Below are 26,511 nucleotides of genomic sequence, written 5' to 3'. Positions count from 1 at the left end.
TGCTCCTCTATCTCCTCACCCAGCTCCTCCAGGTTGATGATGAGGTTGGACAGGCGCAAAGCGAAGTCGTCCACCTTCTCGCCACTACGACACGTCATGGCTTCGAACTCCCTCCGTAGCTGCTGAGCCCTGCCCTTCTGGATTTTGTCGCTGCCGATGCACATCGTCTTGATGGCATCCCATGCTTATACAGCCGACTTCTTCGTGGCCACTCGCGGCACCATCTCTGGCGGCACTGAAAGGATAAGGACCTCTCTAGCCATGCAATCTTTCTGGAAGTCGCAGTCGCCATACTCGATGGCGTCCCAGAGGTTGCGGGCTTGGAGCATCACCTTCATGACCAGGCTCCAGTGGGTGTAGTTGGATCTTGTCAGCATCGGGTACTTTGCGCCACTCGACTCCTTCACCACCCTCTGAATGGCTAGCCACTCCCCATCCCGGTAGCGCCGCCCACACGGGGTAGGGGAGGGACGCCTCTGGTGGCGACGAGAGATTACAGAGCCATTCGACGATGACCCCACAGCATCATCCTCACCGACTGGCTTCTTCTCCTTCTTTGCCTGCCGCTTTGGGTCTTCTGGCCGCTGGTCCTTGGGCGTCAGGTCCTCCTTCCCAAGGAGACCTTCTCGCCCTGGACTGCCTTCTTGGATGGAGACATTGATCCAAGGATATTTAACCTAGGCTCTTGATACCAATTGTTAAAAATCCACCTCCCACCGAGTGGTTTCTCAAATACAACCGGGTAGTTTGCCTAAGCTGGGAGGGGATGAACACACACACCTTTGAGGTTGTTTGCATTAGGGCTCCAACTGAATCCCTGTTGCTGCTATGAGCTTTAATTTAAATAGATGTCCTAAGGAAACAAGGCACAATGAAGTGGTGCTGAAGGTACAATGAAGTGGTGCTGGGTACAAGATGGTACAATGAAGTGGTGCTGGGTACAGGTGCAAGTTATAAAAGTTATAAGAGAGCGGATCTTGATCCGCGGTCTGCATGCAAGCAGTAATCGCAGTGTGGCCACAATGTACGACTAGTCTATTGTTTCATTTTGATGCCGCCTACGCATAAAAGTTAATGCCCGAACACTGCGACCAATCTCATCAACGGAAATGTCCGTGCGCTGCTCCCCCTCCTCGTAGTGCAGCGACGGACGTCACTTCGGACTTCGGAGAGCAGCTTCCACGGCTGCAGGTCAATGCAATGCCGGCACAAGAAGCAGCTCCATCTATGGCCTCCAGCGTCTGCGCCATCCCTCCAAGGCTGCAATGCCCTTTACCAGCGGCCAGGGTGGCCTCCACGGCCTCCAACGTGTTCGATAAAATGTCCAGCCCCTAACACAGGAAGGTGCACAGTCCTTTACTCCTATTCTATGCTACCAACGTCAAGGCTCAGGTTGGTTTACTGGACAGAAAGATTACCAACTCTATGTCCTGCGTTGATGGAGTTCGCGCTCCTGCACTTCACTTCGGGCAAACACTGGCCTCCGCGGCTCCACTAGACTGGAGCCCCGCTGCCTCCCAAGGCTCCGCTCCGCCTCCCAAACCGCTCCTGCCCCTCCATCACCTCGGCCACGGAGCCAGAGGCGCTGCAGATCGACGCGGCAGCGGCGCCATGAGTTCCTCCCCACTTCCCTCTGCCGATCCCGGGCGCCAGACCGCCGGAGCTCCTGTAGTACAGCAATGGAAGGTGAACTCGAGGAGAATGCGAGCAGGATGGAGCTCCAGCCACAGCCTCCAGCGCTTGCACTGGGCCATCCCTCCAAGGCGGCAGAGGATGTAGCCGATGTTGCCTCCGCTGCCTGCAAGGTGTTCGGCAAAATGTTCAGCCTCTAACACTGCAAGTTGCAATGTCTGGTTATTTGGCACTAACTGCACAGAAAATATATAGATTACTGTACGACTGAACGTCGTGGTTATTTAGGCAATTTTACTCTAACTGTCACCTAACTTCTTTGTTAATGTTAGGTCCAGTGTTCATGCAAGTCCATACTCCAATGTGTCACATAATGCTCATGTTATCGTCACACTGTAGTGTCAAAGTTGATCTATCGGCTTTGGTAGATCCTATATATGATGCCAATCATGTCAATGCAATAGCCAAAAAGATGGAGAGTTTATATACTAATGTTATTATTAGGCATTGCATATTTAATATCTTGATTATCTTCACATTTTTAGGATTTTTTCCTTCGAATTAGTTGGTTTCTAATGAGAATTGCACATGCAGTTAATGCCGTGATCTAATTAACACCAATCATATGCTTTGTGGAGATGGGTGTTTCTTTTACAAGGAATAAAGAGCTCAATAAACTTCACTAAAACCTGTCTGTGTAATTTTTTACAATACATTTTTATCTCAAAAATACATTTATCTGAGCTCAATAAACTTCACTAAAACCTGTCAGTGTAATTTTTTACAATACATTTTTATCTCAAAAATACATTTATCTGTCAGCAGTGTGATTTCTGATTGTTCCACATTTGGGTGCAGCTGGACTGAAACTGACATTTGGAGATGGCATCAATTCCCCTAGATGTTAGAAACTACAGCAATCCCCTTGATGTACTCTGCCCTCCATCCCCTTGTCAGAAACTATTTTAATGAAGGTTATTGAACACATATGGTTTTCGCATGAGGAAATACCATAGTATAAGGTTTGACACCCAAGAAAAAGATCAGTGAACTATTTTACCATTCTATTTTTTTGCTACTGATAAATAAACAACCGGCAGTATTCAGGTAACATTTCAGGCAGTGATTAGGGCGGTGAGTAGGATAGTCATGTAGTGCATAAGATTACAAGCACCTTCAATGAAGTTTTACATACTCACTTCTTATTGGATTGTCAATGTCATATTGATACTAGGGCGCGAGAGCCAACCAAATCAAATTTGTTTCTTCTAGCTGAAATTCTCAGTTCGTAGATACTTGCATTCTATTTATCCATTATTGCAAATGTCAAATGATAACTGCGATTCAATTATACATTGCCTGAAAAGCAGAAACTATAGATGTGTTATTTTTCAACATGCTTATCCTTGCTTATTGCTTAGACCATCCACTTTCCACCTTGCTAAATTAGGTGCTTGGTGCTTTGCAAAGTTGTTGCTGAAAGTGAGCTTCGACCCTGCGCTAGAGCATGTTATAATGCCCTCTGCAGATCAGGGACCTAGTAGCCTCCAAAAGATCAGGACATGTCCACCGACTAGGCATGTGTTTAACTAGCTGAAGACTGTACAATATAGAGCAGATCAACATGTATAAGTGGTGGATGTTTAATTTTTCAGTGGCACTAATGTGAGGATAATTTACTTAGTGGATATCCAACTGAAGTGAATCAAGTTATGCCCTTTTTTTATACTTGAGATGCCCAACTAACTGGAATCAAGTTGTGCCCTTTTATATTTGTACACGAAAATTCTGAAGTTGCTCTATACTTCTGGTCACCAAGTTCATATCGTAGGAATTGGTAGCAAGTGATTTACTACATGTTTATGACCCATGGCCTCTATCAATGAATAGCTTTATATGCCGTATTTATGCATGTACAAATTCAAAGTTTATAAACTGCATATTGCCAAGTACTAATATAATTTTATATTTCTTCCTTATTATGATTAGGTGAATTAATCCAAGGCATGCTAAACGGCTCGAATGAGATGGGTCATAACTCGTAAGGAGCGCCAACGGCGCGCCAGTTTTCTAGTAGAATTTAAAAAAAAACTTTTGGAAACTTTTTAGTTCATTGGCACCTTAAAATAAATTAGAAAATTCTCAAATTTTCTTTTAGTCCAAAATGCTACCATTCCTACTAGAGCAAATCCAGCCCAACCCATCTATTATTTCCTGTATTTTCCTTTTGGAAAAAGTCAATATTACCTCTAGCAACTATTTCCTTCATCAGCTTTAATTTTTCTTCCCCACCTTCAGAAATTTCATCAACCATATGTGCTCGATTCGTTTTGGCAGGGTTGCACCCTACCAGCGGCCACAACACACCCCTTTAGGCAGAGTTGCTTGGGGGAGTCGTTGTGTACTAGTGTTGCTACAAAGGAATAGATTTGGGGCTGTTTGGTTCAGCTTCTGGCTGATTTTGAAAGTTCGATTTTGAAAAATTCAAAAGTTAGATGACTCCCAGAATTGAGAATCCATAACCCAGAATCCAACTGGATTCTCGATTCTAGAATTTTAAAAAACTTTTGGAAACTTTTTAGTTCATTGGCACCTTATAGTAAATTAGAAAATTCTCAAATTTTCTTTTAGTCCAAAATGCTACCATTCCTACTAGAACAAATCCAGCCCAGCCCATCTATTATTTCCTGTATTCTCCTTTTGGAAAAAGTCAATATTACCTCTCGCAACTATTTTTCCATCATCAGTTTCTTCTTCCCAACCTCTAGAAACTTCATCAACCTTTTATTCTTCAGGTCCGTAAACTTCATCAGCATCTCACTCACCCCAGCACCGGCAGTGCTAGATATCACATCCCTCGACTCCACACCCACAAAATTAGCAGTATTCGGAGGTCGTCGAGACAGACCGACGGAGCATGGAAGCGACCACACGTGCTCGATTCGTTTTGGCAGGGTTGCGCCCGACCATCGCAGCCACAACACGCTCCTTTTGGCAGAGTTTCTTGGGGAGTCGTTGTGTACTAGTGTTGCTACGAAGGAATGGGTTTACGATATGTTTGTTTCAATTTCTGACTAATTTTGAAGGCTCAATTTTAAGAAATTCAAAAATCAGATGACTTCTTATTGGTTCACGGCCCACTCTATCTTTTAAGCCTAAATTGATCTGGTAGAATGATTCACTAGATCTTAGCTGATGGATCATGATCCTAAGGCCATCATCATAACCTTGGATCTGATCTGATCTCTAGTCGCTTGATGTTCATCGTACGGACACGTACCGCTTAGAAGCCACTTGGACACAACGTGGTGGCACGTACAAATCAAGGTAATCAGTGGCATCCCAATTGTCAATTGGATGTTAATTTAAAACCATTGCTACTAATGATAAAATGAGCATGCATCGTGTAGGAAGAAAAATAAATAGGAAAATAAAAAATTTTGCTAAGCGTTAAAATTTCACCTCAGAAAGAACATTGCATAATTAGGCATGTTTTTCTCTAAAAATATGCATGTAATTATCAACCATGGCATGACGTTGCAAAAAGCATGAAAGCTCTTGATTTTCACCTATTCTATTTATTCGTATTTGTGTGTGAATCACAAAACCATCGAAAATGGCGCCAAATATCTATATTCCTGAACCAAAAACTGGCCGGCCAGCGTGGCCATGTCGCGGGCCCCGGCCGTCGGATCGGCCGGCTGGACGGTCTAGATCATGCGTGTCCCAGTTATTTTGCAGAAAAATTCCCTAACTTTAGATAAATCAACCCGCAGCCCGGCCTCCTCTCTCTAAGTAATTTTACGAAAAAGTCCATAATTTTTCTCAAAATCAACCCGCAGTCCAACCTTCCCGGTTTACGAAAATTTGCAAAGAAAATCTTAAGTTTTTATAAAATCAACCCGTCATCCTGATCCTCTCTTAGGAGCTGTTTTAGGAAAACCCTCGGATTTTTAGTAAATCAAACTACAACCTATTCCGTCAATTACTTCTACACGAGCAGCATTATATGTACAATTTGAATACCAAAACGTGTTGAAATCAAAAGTTATTCAATATAGAATTTGATCAAAAATTCAAAAACTACAACTTCATTATAAATCAAATTTTAAAATTCAAAATGCTTTCGCAATTTGTTTGCCCAAATGCTTGCATATGATACGTTGTACCTACAACGTGGACACTAAAACATCATCAAATTAAAAAGTGTTCAATACAAAAGTTGCTCAGAATTTCAAAATCTACAGATTAATTATATAGTAAAATTTTAATCCAAAGCGTTTTTACAATTTATTTGTATAAATATTTACGTAAGATCCATTCTACCTACGATTCGGACAACGAAACACGTTTTGGATATAAAAATTGCTCTAAGTTTCGTAAAGCTTTTCTACACAAAAATTTTTTAAAATAAAGAATAACTAAAAATACTATAACAAAAAAAACTTAGTATAATAAAGAAATGATAGTTCCAGTTCCATACAAAAATAATATCCTAAATAAATAGTAGCATCAAAATAATAGAGTGTTCAAAATATATACCAAATACAACAACAGGCTGCAGACCATGACATCTACACATACAATAGTTACTACTTTATGCATGAACTAAATCTATATTAACTATAATCCGACAACATGAAATACGGGCCTGCGCGGCAAAGCCACGCACCTTTATATATAGTATTCTTCTATAATACACATATCATGTGACACGCCCCAAATTAAACTTAAAAATCGAACATCTTCTCAAGTCTCAACATAGGGCACCACCACCAACACAACCTAACCACATTCACCACCACTGTGATCCCCCTCCCCCAACGCAACACCAACTAAACATTTGAGGGTCCCAGCCACAATTGCAAGCGTTAAGGTTTTTTTTTCAAAATACAGTACAGATGCAGACGCTTACATATACTCATGCACACTTACTCCTTTAAATACATACACACAACTCTACCCCTATGAGCACCTTCGAAAGATTGAGCCGGCAAGTCCTCGAGATTGACGAAGTCACCACACGTGCCTCGTTGTCGATAGGCATGTCGCCTACCACTAAAAGAATAGCACCGGATAAATCTTGGAATAAATTCAAGAAATTACGAGCACCCGTGCTGAGTCGAAAACTTAAATCCAGATGGATAAGTTCCACCAAAAAAAAACCTCACCAGAGCTACGCAAGTGGACATCCCGCCCGGAGAGGATCACATGATCGGTGTCGATCGAGAACCCTTGGCCGTAAGGTATCGGTGTTTTATCGCCAAGACTACTAAGGGATACCTCGAGGTAGTAGATTTGTAAGTAGTGTGTCGCCGAGATTAGAAACTCAAAGATGCAAGCAACATAAGATTTAGATAGGTTCGGGCAGCGAGTAGCGTAATACACTATGTTCTGTATTGTGGTCTGTATTGACTGGGATTGGTTATGCTTTGGAGGGGATCCCTACTCGCCCTTATATACTCTTGGGGATAGGGTTACATGTATACTAGTCCGGTACGAGTTTAATCCTACTCTAGCCGTACCGAGTAGTTTCCTTCTATATCGACTAGTCCTACTCGTATCCGAGTACATTAAAATAGACATAAGGTATGGAACATATGCCCCGTCCCTTATTCTAGAATTATCTATGTCACATAACCAGTCCTGTGATTCCAGATCTGATGTAAGGTTTCCCATCCCAAGTGCCAATCCACCCCCCCCCCCCAAATATATATACCTCCCACGTGTTTGAAGTACACGCATTAATGTTTATTTATTCATCATATACAGGCGCTGATTCACAAAGTGAATTAGTGGAGCGCCACATAGCGTTACAGATATCACCGGCCACTTATCATACATACATACATATATATATATATATATATATGGAAATAAACAACAACATACTTATATATAAGGCTTGCTTGTTCTTGCACGGCGCCACGAGGACAATGGCTCTGCTGCTTATCTTCAATTAGCTCTTCGAGCACCGCGGGGGGCACGTACCGTTGAATTCATCGATGCACTTGAAGGTCATCTTTGGGTAGTGCCTCGCCACTTGGCATGTCCTGCAACCGGACTTCTGGCACAATGGCTCGCTGCTGAGTTCGTCATGGCACATGAAGAGCCCGGATGGTGGGGAGACAGAGGTGCAGTTCTTGCAGCATGAGAGTTTGCCCGGGTTTGGCTGTGGCTCCACGGCGGTGACCTCCTCCTCCCCAACCCCCGCACCTGCATGCACATCCAGATCAGTCAGATCTCACTAGGATAGCTAGCTTCAAGCATTAGCGTGTGGCCGCCAAACAACATGAACGTACTACTGTTTTCTATGGACACCGCCGCAAAGACTCCCACGATCAGGACGGCCTGGGCAACCAGGATGATCGCCATGATGAGCGTGCTACTCTTCATCGTCTCCTGCTTATTTCTAGCTAGGCGTCTGATGTCTCTACTCCCGGCCTTTGCTTGTGGGACGAACGCTTGCTTACTTGTGTGTTTGTTGCTCCCTCACCATTGGAGCAGCTAGCCCTATTTATAGGCAATCGAGGAGTGATCGATGGAGATTAGAATGTGGCATGCAATCTGCCACGCCAGCGCTGGGGCGGCCAAAGATAACAGGAGAGCGAGTTTTCCTACTGTATTTTTTCATTACTATATAATGTAAAATTATTACAGAAATTAAGCAAAAGGAAAAGCTACAACTAACATTTTTTCTAAGTGGGCATGGCTTTTCTCTTGATGGCCTGGTGGAAGATAAAGCTTCCTCTTTAAATTTCCTTTTTGCAGCGATCGAGACCGAGTTGTACATACAGCTATTTATTTATAATCACGAATCTTCCGGTAGTTCCAGTTTCCAACCCTCTTTAGTCCCGGTTATGGAACCGGGACTATAAATTCGGGATTAAAGACCCGGATTATTAGTCCCAGTTTCCATACCCAGAACTAAAGATTTGTTAAAAGGCAAAAAACTTACTCTATGCCTAAGACTCGAACCCGAGATCTCCTACCTCATACACAGCCATCAGGGATCAGGAATCTAATAAGATGATATGATGATGATGATGTTAATGGAGAAGGCCGGGGAACGAGCGCATGGGTGGTGCCTCGCATCAGCGAAAGCTTAGTAATCTGCATTAGGAGCGAGATGCAGCCTAGGATGACACATGTATTGCCAACAAACCAAGCATAAAAAAACATGGTCGATCTATAGCTTCTTTGATCCCAAGGCCATATTTTTTTCTACAGAAGTAGGAGAGTTTCCTGATGGTTTTTATTATATATCATGCAAAATTGCAAAAGCATAAAAAAGGAAGTAACTAATCATTCTGCTAAGTAGTTAGTGTAGCCTTTTCTCTTGGCTCGGTGGACAACAAAGCTCCTTTGTAAACTTCCTTTTGCATCGATTGAGACAAGAGCTAGACCCGGTACATCATTAAAGATCAAATCATTCATGCCATCCAACAAGATGATGTGGACGGGAAAGGGAACGCAAGGTGCTGCCTCAGATCAGCCATAGCTTCATTTGCATTACGAGCCAGGTGCAACCTAGGACACATGTATTGCTGGCAACACTTTGCAAGTAGGTAAGTAAAGAAAAGCTATAGTTTCTTGAACCCCAAGTCCATAATTTCCAAAAACTACGATAATTTCCTGCTATATTGTTCACTATTCAAAGAATAAAACTATAAAAAGGAAAACACTACGACTACTAATCATTTTGTGAAGTGGATGTAGCTTTCATATTTACATTGAATGTGCATCTGTTGTGTGTGCAATTTGTTCATAACAATGCATGTCATATATAGATACATTATTCATAAACAAATGGGCAACCCACAAGTGATTTTAATCCTATGTTTTGTCCTATATATATTTTCTAATTTTTCTGTAAACATATACTTATCATGGATGAGGTCAAGGTCTATGTCTGAAGGCTTCCATCATGTGTCTGTTCAACTCAAGAACACGAGGTGATGTACTGACTAACTTCAAGTCAATTGACCATGCATGTAAGCATCCAAACAATAACTCTAATCCATGAACTGAGGCATTCTTCGAATGTTTTTTTCTTATTGTATTTTTTAGATTTTAAAATATGTAAGTACCAATTTTTTTGGGTCTTGAGACAATATCCGAGCCGGTGCATAATTGACACGTACTGACAGTGATAGTGATATGTTTGAAAGGAATCGGTGCTCATAACCTAAAGGGAGAGCGGGTGAATTAAGCAACTTAAAATCTTAACCTATAGTCTCCATCTAGTTTGCACAAAACTTAAACTAAGCAAGCCATCTACATGTGCAACTAAGTTTCATCTAGCGTGAAACCTTCATCCCAAAATAAGTTTTGTAACCTATACCCAATCGTAGCAAGATACTACACTAAGAAAGTAAAGGCACACAATACAAAGTAAAGGCACACAAAACAAGTTGCATGTATGAAATGCGAAAATATTAAGGAGGGGATGAGAGGAAGCAAACTCTTGACGTAAGGATTTATCCCGTGGTATCGGTAGGCACTAAGCCACTCCTAATCCACGTTGTTGAAACACTCACAAAGAGTATTGTTTCCCGATCACCAAGTCTCTTTCGAGATTCCCCTTGACTTGCCACTAAGGCTCACGCCAAGTTCCCCGGTCACCTTGATGTCGCCTTCATTACGTAGCTTCCCACTAAGGAGGGGTCTCCTCGTCCTCCGCACAAAGTTTTCATCGCCACTCCACAACAAGTCCGAGGGTCAAAGACTTGCCGACGAGCCACGAAGACTCCAAGGGGTCAGCACACCGAGATTACAGCTCAGGTTCACTCAAGAACCAACACAAGGCATCTACACCTTACTCTCTCACTCTAACTAGAGCTAGCCTAGCACTATATCACTCACAAAGCTCGTACTAAAGCCTAAGGATTTGATCAATGAGCCTTTAGATGGCTTAGAAAACTTCTTCAGAGTATGGGTGCTTCACACGAACTCCAGCAGCCTCAAATGATCTGGGGTGAGGTCTTATATAGGCTAGAGATCCACTCCTATCCGTTGCATGCTTTTTCCTAAAAAGCTTAAAGCGTCGGTTAAATCGGTCACATGCGTCAGTTTAACCGGTCACTCTGAAGTTGCATGCTATCTGTTGATCTCCTTTCTGCCATGTCTTCTTTTGCTTGTGTCATTGCACCGACGCCTTCAACCGATGTACCATCGGTTCAAATGGTGCCGATGACTTCTACTGAAGCAGTATCTCCAACTCCAAAACCGTTCTGCAACATTGGAGTACCAATGCACCCATGCCTTCTTTTTTACCGTCGGTTCAACCAGTACTTAAGGCACTTTTGCTCAAAACCTTCTGGAGCTTCTGTGCACATCACCATAGCAATCTGACATTGCACCGACACTTACTATCCATAGCGTCGGTTTAACCGGTGGTAATTCCATGCCGCTGGTTTAACAGGTTGGCTGATTCCTGCTGCACTTTGTCCAAATCATCTCAGCTATCATTAAAAATATTATCTCTTGATTTTCACTGTAACTTGGGCACCTTGACAGCGATTTGCACACCTTGACTATATATTGGACTTCATCCATAGAATCTAGAAATCTTACAAGCTTGAGCACACAACTTATTAGTCCCATTGACTATATTGTCACACAATCACCAAAATCACACTTATCGCTTAATAGGACCATAATGTTTCTTGCAATGTTAACAATATTGCCGGACAGTAACTAGCATCGGTAGGAAGATGCTAATATTCATGCGGGAACTGGTTTTTAATCGATCACATAAGAAGCGTTCTACAGTACTGTAGTTGTATCTTGAGTGGCACTTATATTATTTGGCAAAGACCCATCATGAGCCACAACCAACTAAAATGATACATAAACGTTAAGATCTTTTTATTTTGCTTTAATTTCTACACTTCATTTTTTAAAAAAAAGATCTAACACTTTCACTGTGTGAGATCGCAGTAATAATTTTTGCACGATACGCAAAACACTCATAAAAAATATTAGAAAATAATTTAATTGTTTATCCAAAATTATATATTGTTTGTGGATACATTTTAAGGTATAGTAATAAATCCTATTCGATGAAACATCATTGGTTACTCAAACATGTGTGGTCGCTATATTTTTTGCAAAGCAGAAACTCAAGAGACAATTGAAAATCACAGAAACATAATTGTCTATCAGAATATTATGAAACTGTTTTGGCTCGTGCCTCCAACATAGCAGGGTCTGTTTGATCTTCAAAAATACATGCTGAACTGTCACCAAGGGATTCCGGCTAGTCTTGTCCTCAGATATTTCCAACTCCGACATAAATTTTGTGACAAAATCATGAACTGAAACAGGGCCCTGGTAGTTAGATTCATGGATTGCCTTGCGCCATACTGTCCATATAGTCCGTAAGGTAAGAAAAATCGTTGTAGAATTATATATGTTAAACTGAAAAGATCGTTTAGTCAATATAAGCATGATGAATGCTATGTCATGTGTCATCACCTCTTTACCTAGATGAGTTGGAGATTAAGATCATATCAAGCAAGTTTCTTTTTTCTGAAATAAGATCAAGCAAGTCACTAGGCGGGTAAAAACGTATTTTTAGACGATTGCGGTACCTGCCTCTACTTCTTGCAGCTAGAAATGCTATTTTTAGATGGCGGGTAACGCGTCCACACTTGTAAATCTATTTCTAGGGGCGGGTCACTAGAAATCGATTTATAGGGGCGGGTCATGACATCACGCGCCCCTACAAATCCATTTCTAGAAAATAAAAAATAAAAACAAAATCGAAAATAGAAAAATAAAAAGAAAAAATATTCCAGCCACCACCTCAAGCCCCTGTACTATCGAGGTACGATTTTATTGACAAAATATGCACACTTGAATCATATGTGGTTCAAACCACATACCTTAAGCCTCACGTGTACCTTTCTCTCCACCATACTACACAGTCACTTGTGAATCTATAGGGTATGCTATTCTTTTATATTAACTCTAAAATTGATTTGTAGGGGCAGATGACGCCATCTACCACCCTTAGAAATCCGTTTCTAGGGCGGGCGACGCCACCATCCGCCCCTAAAAATATTTTTTAATTTTATTCCAAAAATTTATTTAAATCTTTACATATAGCAAAATAAATAAAAAAATAAAACTTCTACACTATGGTTATTGTGAACCATAGACATAAAAAATATACCATATATATTTCAGTGTATATAAATGTTAAGATTGTGGAAACCTCAAAGTATGATTTGAGTTGTACGAGATACTATATAGTCATATCCATATGTAAGGTACAACTATTATAATAATTTTTAGACCATTAAATGACCTTAAATGAAAAGTTATCAACTATAAAGTTTTATATCTTGTCATTCTCTACAATTTTGATATAAAGTTTGACTTCGTCCGAGAACATAAGAAAATTATTTTTAGGGGCGGATCATACCATCACCCGGCTCTAAAAATGCATCTTTAGGGGCAGGTGACGCCATCACCCGCTTTTAGAAATGCCACCATTTCCTAAGGCGGGTGGTGGCGTCACCCGCCCCTAGAAATGCTATTTTCAAGGGCGGGTGATGCCATCATCCGTCTCTAAAAATGATGCTCATTTGCAGGGGTGGGTGATGGCGTCACCCGCCTCTAAAAATAATTTTCTAGAGGCTGGTCAGATGCTACAGAAACCGCACTATATTTGTGGAGCGGGTTACCTTTTTACGCACCCCCTAAAGAAAGACATCCCTACAAATCATTTTTTATAGTGAGTTATAATCAACAGAATTTATGGTGGATATGGTCATATGGAATCAGAGACAAAATGATGATGGGTAAGCAAATGATTAAGTAGCTTTCTTTAACATCAAACTCATCTTTTAAAAAAGTGAAAATAAGTAAAGTTTGCTCCACTAATATAAAAAGCTTATATCATTAGACACGTGCACAAAGCATCGAGTTCAGTGCTTTCTTTTATTATGAGCTAAATTGAACATAATAGTCAGGATGCTTAGTGAAATCTAAGGAAACAATTATGGAAATTAACCGATGAGTTACAGAGTTAGTCTCTTAATATAAGGGAAGCTGACATTTGGAGGTGTTGGATTATTGCTTTGTTTTTTAGTGAGGCAACAAATGGAATTTAAGTGACCCAGAAGTCCACATTGGTAACCTACAAGTACCTATCATTTGCAGGAAATTAGAGGGAATGACTATAACCAAGTCTGCATTGGTAAGCCACAACTACAAGTATTTGTCATTTGCATTGGTGACTTCCTAAGAACTGCGGTGCTTGTGATGGAATCGTATAGTATGAATGAGCATTCAGATTTGAATAGGTTCATTGCATACACTGATACACATACTAGAAGAAGTTGGTCCATGGGACGTGACCGCTTCTTGCTTGCCACTGGCAAATTGACAGTGGCCTAAACTATGTGAAATTGTAAATATAAATAGCCAGCGAGTTTCAGCCAGTTTTGGGAGGAGTGGTTGTCAGGACACTAGATGACGGCAGTAGAAGGTCGTAACTAGATGAGTAAGGCACTGTGGATATTTTTTGAGGACTTGTAGTCTAATTGCACTGATCATGAATCCATCATGCTTATGCCTTCTGTCACTTTCAGCATGCATCCTGTATGGTTCAATTCATCTGCCCAGCATGACTATTATGTCTAGAAACCTGATTTATACCTATCTGTCCTTGGCATGTGCATGCATCTTCCATTCAACATTATGTATACATGCAGTAATAGCATAGTGTTTTTACCTTGAACTGATGAGCAGCAGCAGCGAACCTATTTTTTTTACCAGTTCTGCCTATCTCATATCTCTTAAAAGATGTTGTCCAGGCAGATTTAATGCATGCTTGACTTTGCAGATGCTCCAAGACAGGAGACAATTTGCAATGCCCAAGTAGGACTGGCTAGCTGCTGCACAAGTGTCACGCATGGCCATACATGGATGCAAGATCATTTTGACACCAAGAAAATCAAAGTGCTCATGGATGCTATTGTCTTGAGTATTCCTAGCATAGACAAATCATTTTGTAAGCCAAACATGTGATCTGTGCACTAGTGTTTTGAACATTGTGGTTGTGCAAGCTAAACTTGTGATATCTGCAAGCCAAAAATGTGGCCTGTGGAAACTAAACTAAATGGCATGTGTAGATACTTGTCTGATCTAGCTTGCTGCTTTTAAATTATTTCAAAAGTTGTACTAGTACAAATGTTGATGGCTTAAATGATAATTGGGAGATGTGTTTGGCCAATCAATTATATGTTTGAGGTTAAATGTGAGCTTGTATGGTTATTGCTTAAATGAATGATATCAAATGATTAATATGAGAGTAATTCTATATGGATACATATCTATATCCTCAAATGGTTGGTCGGCGAAACTTTCAACAAACCGTCGGTCACAGTACATGTGTTGGTTGGTATAAATGTCGGTAAAGATACGTCAGTTGGTAAAACTTTATACCGATGCTAATTACAGCGATAGATAGGTGAAGTAGGTAAAGTTCTATACTGACTGATGGTTAGGCAGTACAATAGCTTATACCGACTCCTATGTAGTCGGTGATCCAGGGCTGTGGTATAATGTGATATCGAGTGGAGCAGTGTTGGAAATTCTAGCATCAACTAACCCAAAGAACTGTACAGATTAGGAAGATCGGTAGGCACAAAGGGAGCTACAAATGACAAACTTATTATATACTTTCCTTGATCTCGATACCAAAATTTTCAACTACTCCATCCACTCAACAAGTTTATAATTGACTTTAGCCCCAGGCGTTGTTTACAGTGAGAAACCATCACATAACATGGGCCGTGATCAGTCGAAATCGCTTACAGGCCGTCAGTACTTCAGAGAAGGCAATAATGGGCTGTTCTCTGCAGACATAGCTAATGGGCTGCAAATGGATCTTCCTGGGAGGAATGAACTGGACCTGCTTCTTTGCACCAATTGGACCAAATCTGTTTCTGGGTTTTGATATCTCTCGTAAGGGTCAGGACGCATGCAATAAAGTGTAACACCCTAATTTTTAAATTAAAAATCTAAATAAATTTTGCTAGATCATCTTCGGGATTCATAAGGTTTTTATTCAAATTCTTTTGGTTTTAGAACATTTACCATGAATTAGCAGTAATTTACTTAACCAGAAATGTAAGAAAATATAAGTCTTGTGCATTTCATGCCGCATTGCATTGTTTTATTGCTTGTCTTACATTTAATTTTAAATTTTAAATTCAAATTCATATGCATTGGATGTTTTTCTTTTTCTTCCTTTTTTTTCTCTTTTGGCCTGGCCCATTTGCTTCTCTTCCTCCCTTCTCTCTTTTCTTTTTCCCGCAGCCCAGCCGGCCCACTCTCTTTTTTTCCCTCCCTCCCCTTCCGCAAGGCCCAGCCCAGCCGGCCTTTTCTCCCCCCCCGCCCCTCCTTGCGCGGTCCAGCCAGCCCAGCCGCGTCGCCCCCTCTCTCCCAGCCCAACCCGGCGCTCCTCTCTCCCTCACCGCCAAGCGGGCCCCGCCTGTGGGGTCCTTCCCGACCTCGAGCCAGGCTCGGGCTCGACCCCGAGTCCGGCCACCGCACGCCACCTCCGCCCGCGCGGCGCCCTGGGCCCGCACGTCGAGGCCCCATCAGCCGCCCCTATAAAGCCGTCGTCCCACGCCCTTGATCCCCTCAACCCGCAGACGCCACCCTCGCCTCGCAAACCCTAGCCGCGCAAGGCCGTCGCCGCTGCACCTCGGCCGCCCGACGCCGTCGCCGTCTCGCCGCTCCTTTGTCGCCGCGAGCTGCCGCCGGAGTTCCGTCTTGGGGTAAGGATCCTCGCCGGCCTGCTTTTCCCCCTTCCTCTTCCCTTCCCACCGCGGTGTTTGCTCGTTGTCGCCACCGTGCAGCACCTCGCCGCCGTCCGCCTTCCCCGATCCCCGGCGTCCCGTTCCAAGCCCCTAAATGCGTTCCCCTCCTCACTCTCCCTCTCCCAAGCTAAACCCGAGCTGAAATCATGGCCGAAATCGCATTTACGCGATTCCCCGCGAGCCCGCCACCGCCGCAGTCGCACAGCTCGCCATCGGCGTCTAGCGCCGCCACCCCGGGCCGCCAGCCGCTCTTAGCCGCCCGATCTAGATCCCACGGTCTAGATTAGATCTAGACAGGGGTCAAATAACCCCGTACCGGTCAACCCTAAGACCTTTTGCACTTTAGCCTCTGAGTTTTACCAAAATCAACCCGCGATCCACGACAGTTCAAAAGTATTCACAAATAGACCATTTTTCTTCTGTTTTAGCCTCTGTCTTTTTCTAAAATAGAACCCGCCATCCCTAGCCCCTCTGTTTTCCAATCTAAACCCTAGAGTTAAGGTTTAGTTATACTTTAGCCCTCGGTTTCTTTGTCCAGAGCCCTTCTAGTTTCAAATCTTTTACAAATAAGCCCCTGTAATCATGCTTTTAGCCATAATTTCTCCGTTTTAACTCCGTTTTCATCGATTCTCGCGCTCACGCGATCCTTGCGATATGTACAGTAGTTTTATAACGTTGTTTTGCTCTATTTATATTGTTTGGTATGCTGTTTCTTATTTATTATACTTGTTTGTTTGTTTGTATGTACTTGTGTGTCGTGATAGACGGTACGCAGTTCGAGGGTCCGCAACAGCAAGGCTTTGAAGACGCGCCTGAGCAGCAGCACTGCTTTAAAGAAGGCAAGTGGTTCTTAATCATATTCTGGTCCTAATAACTTCTAAATACACACATTTACTTTATATGCATGCATGTGTCTATAATATGATGGATCCTAGACTAAGTATATGCCTAGTTTCTTTTGAATTTTCTTGATTAAATCTGGGTTGTTATATTTATATTGTAGCTGCACTAGTTGCTTTTACTTAGATTTTGGTTGGATAACTCGGAAGCTACGCTACACTTGTTTTACTTCATGTTCTGGGATACCTTTGTTGGTAATAACTTTAAGATTATTGCATTAATTGAAACATGGAGAACCACCCAGGAAAATAGTGCAACCACAATACTACATGGCTCTAATCTTAACTAATTAATTAGAAATTTTAGCTTATGATAATCTTACCGAAAGGGCAAGAGGGGTTGCATCGTCGGGGTATAGCTCGGTCCTCTTGGGGTATGATATGGTTCTGGTTAAGGCATCTGCCTCGTTAGGGAGAGTTATGACCGCTTTGACTTGAAACCTTAGCGGATTGTCATAAGTTAGGAAATCTTTGTAAAGGCCTCGTAGTGAATCCATACCACTCACCTCGGAAGTGTTTAAAGGCCTTGCAAACCTAGACGTTAAGGGAAACACGAGTTGTAGGTAAAGTGTACAATCTCTGTAGAGTAAAAACTAATATATCAGCCATGCTCACGGTTAAGAGCGGCTTGGACCCTCACATGATAATTGAACCACATGATAATTGAACTTAAAGATGATCTAAATTGATGTTCTTTATTTACATTGTTGTTATTCATCTTTTTTATCTATTTAAGGGTTGGTATATACTTACACTTAGTTAATGCTTTACACTTAGTTAATGCTTGCTAAATAAAACTTGGTCAACTAAAAATGCTTATCGCAGTCAAACCATGTCAGTTTTTCCTTGATTTTGGCCTTGCATGTCATATAATTTACTCCACTTGCTGAGTACCCACCATAAGTGTACTCACGCTTGTTTTATTAAAACCAATGCTGTTCAGAACAAGATAATTATCCGGAGTTCCCTAAAGATTTTGAGGAGTTCTAGGCGTATGTCTCCCAGTCATCTGCCTGTGGAGTTGAAATCCGCTGCTAGTTATAAATATTTATCTATTCGCTTAAGATTAAGACTTTCGCTAATGTAATAAAGTACTATAATACTCTCTTTTGTTATGGTATTGTTTTGGGTATACACTTGTACCGTCTATCATATGTGTGGAACTTGATCCTGGCGCATATATAAGATGCATTCAGTTCCTTTTCAAAACTGGGTGTGACATGAAGGTTTTTCCAAGTCATGCGCTTAGTTCGAATTTGATATTTAATGAGTTGTAAGATTCATGATTGACTGATTGAGGCTCTTTTAGTTCTTTATGATGATTCTTGTTAAGCAATTACTCCCTTCGCTTTAAATACTTGTTGTTTTAACTTCTTTTACTATCTCAAAAATACTTGTTCTCCTAAGACGTATAGATTTGGCGTATGTTTTTCCAGTATTATATATCCTTCATTAAATATATTTTTGACTAAATCCATGCTCAATGATTTTTTAGATCATAGATCTGTTTTACATGCTCCTCTCTCCATTCCAAAATGCATATCGTTTTGATACTTTTAGTTCATAGATTTTGTTATGCACCTAAACATATATCATATCTAAGTACGTAGTAAATATTATGAATCTTAAAAGGCTAAAATAACCTACATTATTTTAGAACGGAGGGAGTATAATTTTAAATATGTTATCAACATTGTACTGAAACAATTCAATGTACCAAGGCAAACAATGGATGGTCAAAATTCAAAATAGTCTCAGGCTCTCAGCTAGCCCACCACCTAACATGCAAACATGCCTACAGTATATCATACTGCACAAAAGTAGCCCTACTTTTTAATCATTATTATATCCCTCCCTGCTCATCTTCCATGCATTTCTTGCGACCCTTAGCCGCCGGCATGGGCTACCCGACCGAGCCACCTGCCGGCCGGCTGCTTGCTGATTTTGCTTCTCCGACGAGGACGCAAAGGCTCTTCGCGTGACGTCAGAGTGAACGTACGCAGCTCGGTAGTACGAGCGAGGTTGACTTCTGCTACGTGGCACTAGGTCACTAGGAGCATGCAGAAGCGACGGACCCGCGACGTGGCAGCCGGAGCAGCAGCCGGTGGGCCCCCCGGGTTTGACACGCCGGAGCACGCCGCCGCAGTGGCATCGATCTCTGGTTCAGAAGCCGCCCTCGCTCTCGGCGCGGTTATATAAATCCCGTCGCGCGACGGGCCGGGGATCACACGCAGCCGGCGACGGCAGAGAAACCGGCACCGTAGCTAGGTACGAGAGATCAGCATGGCCGCGGCGGGCGAGGACGCAGCCAGCAAAGGGAGCTCCGCCGGCGGCGGCGGCGGCGGCGGCGGCGGGAGGAGGCGGTGGTCCCTCCGCGGCATGACTGCCCTCGTCACCGGCGGCACCCGCGGCATCGGGCGCGCCGTGGTGGAGGAGCTAGCGGCGCTTGGCGCGGCCGTGCACACGTGCTCCCGGAACGAGGCCGACCTCCGCGCCCGCCTCGCGGAGTGGGACGCGACCGACGGCCTCCGCGGCACCGTCATGGGCTCCGTCTGCGACGTGTCCACCCGGGACCAGCGCGAGCGGCTGCTCCGCGACGTCGCGGCGCGGTTCGGCGGCAGGCTGGACATCCTGGTGAACAACGTGGGGACCAACTTCACCAAGCCCACCACGTAGTACACGGCGGAGGATTACTCGTTCCTGATGGCCACCAACCTGGAGTCGGCGTACCACCTGTGCCAGCTCGCGCACCCGCTCCTGCGGGCGTCCGGGTCCGGCAGCGTTGTGCTCGTCTCCTCCGTCTGCGGCGTCGTCGCCGTCCGCACGGGGTCCGTCTACGCCATGACCAAGGGCGCCATGAACCAGCTCGCCAGGAACCTGGCCTGCGAGTGGGCCGGGGACGGCATCCGGACCAACGCCGTCGCGCCGTGGTACATCCGGACGCCGCTCGTCGAAGGAGTAAGCTAAGCTAGCTTTGGTTGGAATTGGTTGCGTGGTTGTAGCTAGTTAAATCTGACGCAGCGATCGATGCAACGGTGTGATTTCTGGCGCAGGATCTGTCGAGGGAGGAGTACGTTGAGAGCATCCTGGCGCGGACGCCGGCGCGGCGCGTCGGCGAGCCGGAGGAGATCTCGTCGCTGGTGGCGTTCCTCTGCATGCCCTGCGCGTCCTACATCACCGGCCAGACCATCGCCGTCGACGGCGGCATGACCGTCCACGGCCTCTACCTGGCCAACGAGTGAGCAGTGGTCGTCATGGTGTTCTCAACATCGCATAATCTTTTACTTTGAGCCAAATAAGAGAAGCGTCCTCTACCTGGTGATCGTCCGGACTAGCTACTAAATAAGTGAAGCTTTTGCTTTGAGCAATACGTTTGCAATTTATGTAATGTTATGATGTTTCCAATAATGATATTGAAAATACTTTCATAGTGCTTCAATTAACCAATGCACGTACTCTCCTGGCACAAGATTAGAATAACAATTACGCACTCAATCGCAACCCATTCTCTGTTCGAAGTCCTGCACGTCGACAGATTTTCGTAGTACTACTACCTGCAGTCACCAAATCCCTGACCAATTCACCACGCATCATCTCTGTTGGGATCATCCCCAACTGCGAAGAACTCCTCCCCAAGGGCCAAGGCCTGTCAGTCTTCCCTGAGAAGAAGGTCGAAGTGCACCTTGGGCTTGCGGCGCTCCCCGGCGGCGCAGCAGGCCTCCTGCACGGCGTGGGCGAGGTGCAGCAGCGTGGCCTCCGACCAGGGGCGGCCGATGAGCTGCAGCCCCACGGGGAGCCCTCCCCTGTCGTACCCCACCGGCACGGTGATCGCCGGCAGCCCCAGGAAGTTGCCCGCGATCGAGTACCGCACCAGCGCAGCTGCATGCAAGAATTACCAGCCGTCAGAGCCTGGGCTGACAGAGATCGTTTTGCTCGTCTTCGCCGGGTTACCTCCGCTGATGTAGTCGAGCTCCCCCGTGCGCAGCGCGTCGTCCTGCAGCGCGTACGCGGTCACGCTGCACGGCCGGTCCACCACCAGCAGCAGCAGCCATGTCATGCATGTCAGTGAGCAAGCAGCGAGTTCAGTATGATCTGATGACAATTGCAAGCTCGAATGATCATCACTCTTGCGTACCCTGTCATGGGCGTGACGATCGCGTCGGCCGCCTCGAAGATCTTCTCGTGGAAGTACATCTGACGGCTCCTGCGAATCAAAGCATGCTTGTGTTACATCATAAAATTCAGATACAATGTTGTTCAGTTTGTCTGACGGATCATGCTGCCAACGAACGGGGATGGCAATGACGGCGGCTTTGAGAGGTACTTACCGGAGGCGCTGCGCGTTGAGGTAATCCCTGCTGCTGAAGGACCGGTAGGCGCTCAGCCCGATCCGTACGTCCCACCCGATCTCAGACCTATCCCTGCAGCGCGCGCGCACACACATGCATCCATCACTGACGATCTTTTTTTGAAACGGAATGGGCAGAAGAGCTGCCCGTTGTATTAATAAGAAGAGGGAAAGCCAAGAGGCTTCAGCACTGTACAATATCCATCACTGACGATCACTTCGCTAATTAATGGCGTATCGACGACTGATTGATCGACCTGACAACTCTGCTTAATTACTTACATGTTGTCGAGATACTTGGCGAGGGAGGCCGTGCACTCCGAGCCCATCGTCACGTAGTGCGCCAGCCGCATCTCCTCGATCTCGGGGACAGTCACCTCCACGGTCTTTTGCAATGAGAAAAAAAATGAAAGTTTAGGGAAAAAACAAGATTTTCTTTGTAAGATTATTGCGCGTTGTCGAGAAATCGGTGCCCTGATCTTGACAACGATACCGTTAGAAAACTCTTACCTCCCAGCCGTACTGCGCGTGCAGCATCCGAAGAGCCTTGCCGCAGAGGCTCCTGATGTCCTCAGAGCTGTCGTCGAACCACTGCTTCTTCGCCGCAGCGATTTCAGTCCAAAGTTCAGGGACGGTAACGACATTCTCGATCGAAATTCTGACACTCACCTTTGCATATTTGGCAAGTCTGATGCTAGGCATGGACCTCGTACACGTCAGCAACGGCAGGTTCAGCTCAGGCTGCTGCGGCAGAGGAGATCGTACAACAGGCCAGTCGGTCAGTATTCACTGAACAAACGTGTGTCAGCAGAAAGAAGAACAGAGAGGCTTTTGTTGATCACCTGCAGAGGACCTGGTTTGGACTGATCAACGATGGCCGCGTAACTGAAACAACAAAGACGAGGTAACGGATGTGTTCAGTACTTTCCATGTGCAATGCGAAAAGATTAGCTTTGGTTTCATTAGCATTTGGTGAGCAGTTGTGGCACCGACGCGATGAGCGCGTCCTCGACGGTCGCTGCTAGGATCCCCGGCATGCCGACGGTCCAGTTCAGAGGAAGCAGCCTGAAACAGTAGTGGCACTTGTGAGTTTTAGCGAAAGATTTGTTTGCCAATTGGCTCTGCCTCTGAGGATGGATGGATGGATGGATGCGCACCCGGAGTTGGAGAGCCGGCCGGCGGTCGGCTTGAACCCGACGACGCCGCAGAGAGCCGCCGGCATGCGCACGGACCCTGGGCGAACGGAACGGCGAGAGCGTCACTACTAGCTACCTACTCAGCTGCATCGACGACAAGCTCTGCCCAGGTGGCTGAGCTCCATGACGGCGACGAGAACTTACCGCCTCCGTCGGCGCCGAGGGCGACGGGGCAGAGCCCGGCGCAGACGGCGGCGGCGGAACCGCCCGACGACCCGCCGGAGACCCTGCCGGGGTCGTAGGGGTTCCGCGTGGAGCCGTGGTGCGCGTTGATGCCGCTGGTCCCGGCGCCGAGCTCGTGCATGTTGGCCTTCCCCGCCATCACGGCGCCGCACGCCCGCAGCTGCGCCACGCACGCCGCGTCCGCCGCGCACCGCCGCGCCGCCCCCAGCCACCGCGTCCCGCCTGCGCAAAAAAATTTCCCCACACGCATCCGGGCCTGAGCTCACAGAATGACGGCACGCCCTCGTCCGTACCGACACTGTCCCGCTACTCTACGTTTTTTACCTACCAACCCATGCTTCGCCTGATTAACCCCGACCCGCCGTATTTTTTACCTTACTTCCACTGGTTGTAATTCAACGCGGTTGTGTTGTTTTCCTAAGAAATTTGATGGTGGCGCACGTGTTTTATTTTATCTCTCTGACTGAGTTCATCATCTTACCGGTGGTCGGGTACGGCAGGCAGTCGAGCTCGTCCTTGACGGCGACCAGCACTCCGTCCATGGCGGACAGCGGCGCCCCTGCAGCAGCAGCAGCAGCCACGAAAACGAAGCATCCAATCAATCATTTGTTTGATTCGATCGCGTCGCAACGATCGACCAATAACTCTGAACACGAATGATGCATCGCATCTGGATACAGTGACAAGGAGATAGAGGATGCGATCTCTCTCCGGCCGGCGCCATCATTTCCTACAGATCAGCGAGCAATGCCAATGCGAGCACGGCCAGCATGGACGAGGACTCCGTCCCCGTCCGTCCCTGCGCTCGAGCGCTTCGGCCACATGCGTCGACATGGAGCCCCGCAATGAATGCCCGTTTCAGGGATCCAGGACCATACGGGCCAAGGTAATTCAGCACGGATTCGGAGCCGATCTATGCCGTTTCTACGAAAAACCTTCAACTAGTTAAGAGTGTTGCGTGCGTGTGACTGTCGGAGCTCTAAATTTTCTTTTTTTGAAACCAATTAGATAGAAGAGTTACGAATTATATTAAAAAGAAGAAATTGGTACGACCAGTCACTTTTTCAGAACCCGGCGTATGTTCTTTACTTCCTTGTTTCAGCACAGACCAGACCGGAGGAGACGATTCAGAGCAGCGGCTGGGGGCTCCATGGCGGGCAGGCCCCGGCAGCGTCTTTCTCTTGCGAAGCCGCCGCCGCTGGCATGGCACTGTTCGTCGAGCTGGTGCATTACTTGTCCAGCACTCCCCGGCGGCCCTGCCAATGGCAGGCAGTGCCGGCACGCCTCACTGGGCCCTACCAACTTTTTCTGTTTGCTGACGTACTGATACGATCTGCCATGCACGGCCAAACTAGAACTGTTCACGCAGTAAAAACGGTGCCGGTTTTGATCTGGGACAGTTTCTAGAGCCGGACCTGCTCTGGTGGTGGCCTGATGAAGCCAAGCCGAACGTCAATGCTGGCGATCAGGGCAGGACAGTGAGGCACTGGCAGCACCACTGAGCAGAGTGCTGCCATTACCATGGATTTCTACGGCGATCCATTAAGCACGGCGACGAGGAGGAGGAGGAGGAGTTGTTGGATTAGTGATGTACCTTGCTGGTATCTGCGGGTGGAGTCCTCGGCCTGCCGCATCACGTCGGCGGCGTCGCAGCTGATGAACAAGCCCATCTCCAGATCCGAGCATTCCTTCACCGCCGCCAGAAACCTCCGCGCCACCTGCATGCGCCGGGAAACAGGAATGGATTATTGTTGCTCATGAATCTTTTTTTCTTCTTTGAAAGGACGGAAAAACCTTACAACTGTGGGGGTGACAACTTATTACACTCAACAAACAACTAGTATGAATTTCAGCTCTTATTTTTTAAAGGATTGTGGAGTGGTATTAATGTCTGGATCCAATAATTTCGCCCAGGTCCAGCACTGATCGCTGGGGTTCAGGACCAGCAACCTGTTCGCGGCCATCTAAATCCGGTCGCTGCATTCAACATTCTGTTTTTCAGGCAGAAAAACTGGTTTTACTGCCTACCAAAAGTTCGTGCAAGATTAACATTCCAACTACTGGTTTATCAGCAGCGTAAAGAGTTGTGCCAGGATACTACCAAGTCTAGATAGTTTAACTACTGGCTTGAACAGACGTTAGAGCTGCGAGATGCATGCGAACTCGATGCCTGATCCAAAATGCTCTGAACTCCAGAATTTTCTACTACCGTGTTTTTCAGTTAAAAGCAGAGAGACTTTCTTTACCATGGCAGGGGTCGTCTGTCCCGAGCTGTAGGCCCTGTGGAAGTCCCGTACCGTCCAGCGCCTGAACCCCGACGCCGGGCCATCAGCGAGCGCCGCCGCCGCCTCCGGCTCCGGCAGGCGAGCAGGGAGGCAGCCGACGGCCTCCTGGACGCGCTCCGGCGGCGACAGCCCCGGCTTCGTCGGCCGGACGTTCTGCTCGGGGATGTCTGCATCGGCATTATTCACAACCGTTTCAGACTGAAGCAAAAGAGAGTGGAATCTTTCTTCTGAATGTGAGTTCACTGGCTCTGCGCGATCAGAATTCAGAACCACCTCGCCAGGTGTGGGTGGCGGTGAACAGCGGCGGCTCCGGGATCTCGGCGTCCGAGACGAGCTGCAGGGATCGACGGTGACCATGATCGTCAGGGCAAAATAAGGTCACCGTCTGAAAAGTAGCAGAGAAGACAGGACTTGATCTTGTTCAGCAGGGAAGGAAGTTTGAGCAGGCAACCTTGTAGACGAGGTTGTCCCTCTTGAGGACGGTCAGCACGATCCAGCCGAGGACGGGCGTCTCGAGCACCCAAGCCTGAAACTTCACCAGGAGCCCGGCGACGCGAGGAGCTGTGCATGTGTGTGATCGGAAGAACAATGTTGCGTCAGCCGAAGCATAGGGATGGATAGGATCACCGCCTCCAAGCCCTGGATTGCTCTGAATGCCAAACAAACTCTGAAGTCTGAACTGAATTGTTAGAACACAGGACTGACCTCTGACGATGGGGCTGATGTAGTGCTCGTCGCTGCCCGGGCCGAGGTCGACCTCGGCCGCCGGCTTGTAGACCTTGCCCGGCGACCTGAAGAGCCCCATGGATGGATGGATGGACGAGCAAACCGAAGCTGCGAGCAGGAAGAATGGTGGCCTTGTCTGAAAGCTTTGCTCGGCACTGTGGCTGCCTTCCTACTACCAATGCCAAGATCGTGAGCTGCTTGCTGCTGCTTATAAGCAGGGACCGAGAACGGTTTGCCGGGGGAGATGGGTTTGAGAGGCGAGCTGCAGACTGCGGTAGCTGCTCGTCGCAGCTCTTCACGATGGGTCCGGGGTTAGCTGGTGAATCCTTAACCATGTGTGGGCAGCAGTGTTTTGCTTCAATGCGATTTACTGGTAATTGTCCTGGACCCACTTTTTTTAAG

General features: G+C 45.9%; 2 protein-coding genes and 1 pseudogene across 2 annotated transcripts; 1 reads left to right on the top strand and 2 right to left on the bottom strand.

Annotated features, from left to right (window-relative positions):
• Nucleotides 1–7,359: 7,359 nt before the first annotated feature.
• LOC112902995 (Bowman-Birk type wound-induced proteinase inhibitor WIP1-like) lies at nt 7,360–8,137 on the bottom strand. Its single transcript, XM_025972201.1, has 2 exons — nt 7,935–8,137; nt 7,360–7,848 (listed from the first exon to the last, which is right to left on the bottom strand). The coding sequence occupies exons 1-2, from the start codon at nt 8,026–8,028 to the stop codon at nt 7,592–7,594; spliced, it is 351 nt and encodes a 116-aa protein (XP_025827986.1). The 5' UTR covers nt 8,029–8,137; the 3' UTR covers nt 7,360–7,591.
• An 11,576-nt stretch (nt 8,138–19,713) lies between these two features.
• On the top strand, nt 19,714–20,657 carry LOC112903179 (annotated as a pseudogene).
• A 157-nt stretch (nt 20,658–20,814) lies between these two features.
• Nucleotides 20,815–26,273, bottom strand: LOC112903196 (fatty acid amide hydrolase-like). Its single transcript, XM_025972422.1, has 17 exons — nt 26,089–26,273; nt 25,835–25,944; nt 25,657–25,717; nt 25,345–25,550; nt 24,693–24,816; nt 23,580–23,657; nt 23,060–23,320; nt 22,877–22,952; nt 22,713–22,784; nt 22,562–22,604; nt 22,389–22,460; nt 22,230–22,310; nt 22,002–22,105; nt 21,700–21,792; nt 21,507–21,575; nt 21,323–21,387; nt 20,815–21,250 (listed from the first exon to the last, which is right to left on the bottom strand). The coding sequence occupies exons 1-17, from the start codon at nt 26,186–26,188 to the stop codon at nt 21,021–21,023; spliced, it is 1,845 nt and encodes a 614-aa protein (XP_025828207.1). The 5' UTR covers nt 26,189–26,273; the 3' UTR covers nt 20,815–21,020.
• Nucleotides 26,274–26,511: the final 238 nt, after the last annotated feature.

The sequence above is a fragment of the Panicum hallii genome, chromosome 8, assembly GCF_002211085.1.
Source record: "Panicum hallii strain FIL2 chromosome 8, PHallii_v3.1, whole genome shotgun sequence".
In the NCBI taxonomy this organism is placed as follows: Eukaryota; Viridiplantae; Streptophyta; class Magnoliopsida; order Poales; family Poaceae; genus Panicum; species Panicum hallii.
The sequence above is the reverse complement of the archived record's forward strand: the minus strand, read 5'-3'. Positions and strand labels throughout refer to the sequence as shown.